The sequence below is a fragment of the Lactuca saligna genome, chromosome 3, assembly GCF_052625555.1.
Source record: "Lactuca saligna cultivar CGN05327 chromosome 3, ASM5262555v1, whole genome shotgun sequence".
Taxonomy (NCBI): Eukaryota; Viridiplantae; Streptophyta; class Magnoliopsida; order Asterales; family Asteraceae; genus Lactuca; species Lactuca saligna.
The window spans coordinates 219,641,929-219,644,048 of record NC_136419.1 but is presented as its reverse complement, the minus strand read 5'-3'; the positions used below and the strand labels follow the sequence as shown (position 1 = coordinate 219,644,048).

Genomic DNA, 2,120 nt, shown 5'->3' with positions numbered 1-2,120 from the left:
CCATTTACTATGCTAGCAAGACCCTAAATCAAACCTAGGAAAACTACACCACAACCAAAAAAGAATTATTAGTTGTGGTGTATGCCTTTGACAAATTTCTTCCCTACTTAATTTTGTTTAAGACTACAGTTTTTACTGACTACTCAGCTATTAAGTATTTGTTTGCGAAGTAGGATGCAAAGCCAAGGTTGATCCTATGGGTGCCGTTACTTCAAGAATTTGACATCGATATCAATGACAAGAAAGGGATGGAAAAAATGTAGTAATTGATCATCTTTCTAGATTAGAAAATCCAGCAAGGGACGAGATGGATGAAAAGGGCATTGAAGATAGGTTCCCGGAAGAGTATTTGATGGTCGTAATGGGGGAAGAACCATGGTATGCCGATATTGAAAACATCATAACAAAAGATTTTCTTCTAAAAGGGCTCACTCACCAGCAGAAAAAGAAGCTCTTTTCAGAAATCAAATACTATTTATGGGATGAGCCATATCTTTTTAGGGGTTGTGCAGATGGGTTCATAAGAAGATGCGTTTTTGGCAAGGAAATCCGAGACATACTAGAGCATTGCCATAATGGGTCGGCAGGAGGACATCATTGGGTACAATTCAATACAAAGAAAGTATTTGATGCGGACCTCTATTGGTATACTATCTTCAAGGATGTTGCTACTTATGTGAGGGAGTGTGATGCTTACCAAAGGACAAGTAATTTTTCGTCAAGGAATGAAATGCCTCAAAGGAATATTCAAGTTTGTGAAATATTTGATGTGTGGGGTGTGGATTTAATGGGATCATTTCCTTCATACAAAGGCAATAAATACATACTTGTGGTGGTGGATTATGTGTCAAAATGGGCAGAAGAGCAAGCATTACCAACCAATGGTGTGAGGGTTGTGGTGAAGTTTCTAAAAAAATATTTTCTAGATTTAGAGTACCCAAGGCATTAATTAGTGGTAGGGAACCCACTTTGCTAATGACCAACTAGCAAAAGTGTTGCAAAAATATGGTGTCTGCCATAGGTTTTCAGCTCCTTACCATCCACAAACAAATGGGCAAACCAAGGTCACAAATATGGCACTTCAAAGAATATTGGAAAGCTCGGTGGGTAATAATAGAATAGATTGGGCGGACAAATCAGATGATGAACTTTGGGCATTTAGGACTACATTCAAAACACCCACTGGTACCACACCCTATAGATTGGTTGATGGTAAAAATTGTCATTTAACCATGGAGCTTGAACATAAAGCATTTTGTGCTTTGAAAACATGCAATTTTGAGCCGAATGATTTGCATGCCAATCGACTTTTGCAAATGAATGCTTTGGAAGAATTGAGGAACGAGTCCTACACTAACTCGTTGATCTACAAAGACAAGACAAAAAGATGGCTTGATGCAAGGTTGAAGGGTAACAAAGAATTTCAAGCTAACCAAAAAGTTCTTTTATATTGTTCAAGACTTAAGCTCTTTTCGGGAAAATTCCCCACTCGTTGGCCTGGGCCTTTTACAATCAAGCATGTGTATGCGTACGGGGTAATTGAGATGTGGAGCAAGGATGGGTCAAGATTTAAAGTGAATGGACATAGGCTCAAGAAATATGAAGAGGGTATACTAAATGAAGAATTACTTGAAGATCGAATGGAATTTGAGAAAGGCGCTACAAAGTAGAGCGGGAAGGAGTCCAGCTAAAGACTCCTTAAAAAAGAAGCGCTTATGGGAGGCAACCCGTTGTTTGAGTTTTGCTTTCTTTTTCCCCTTTTCTTTTCATTTGGATTTTTAGTTTCATTTTCTTCATTTTGTGTGTTCTAAAGGACTTTTAGTCTAAATCTTCTTTTTAGCTTTAAATGTTTGCTTGAGGACAAGCAAAGTTTGAGTGTTTAAGAGAACAAAAAAATTTTGAACAGAGGATACAACTCGTCGAGTCCTATCAACCTAACTCAACGAGTCTGTGATAACCCGAATTTATTTTTAGTATGTATAATTTCTACTGTCTAACACGTCATTGAAAGTCAAATTCATTTATGTTACCATTTACCTAAATTAAGGCATGTTTGAGTATTCTAATGCCAGTACACTTAAGGAACAAGTGTTAGAAAGAAACCACTAAATCCCTAACAC

The 2,120-nt window shown here is 37.5% G+C and overlaps 2 protein-coding genes across 2 annotated transcripts; both read left to right on the top strand.

The window, feature by feature from the left end:
* Window positions 1-307: 307 nt before the first annotated feature.
* On the top strand, window positions 308-949 carry LOC145036399 (uncharacterized). The gene has a single exon (XM_078984842.1). The coding sequence runs from the start codon at window positions 308-310 to the stop codon at window positions 947-949; it is 642 nt and encodes a 213-aa protein (XP_078840968.1).
* Window positions 950-1,073: 124 nt separating this feature from the next.
* LOC145036398 (uncharacterized) lies at window positions 1,074-1,670 on the top strand. The gene has a single exon (XM_078984841.1). The coding sequence runs from the start codon at window positions 1,074-1,076 to the stop codon at window positions 1,668-1,670; it is 597 nt and encodes a 198-aa protein (XP_078840967.1).
* Window positions 1,671-2,120: the final 450 nt, after the last annotated feature.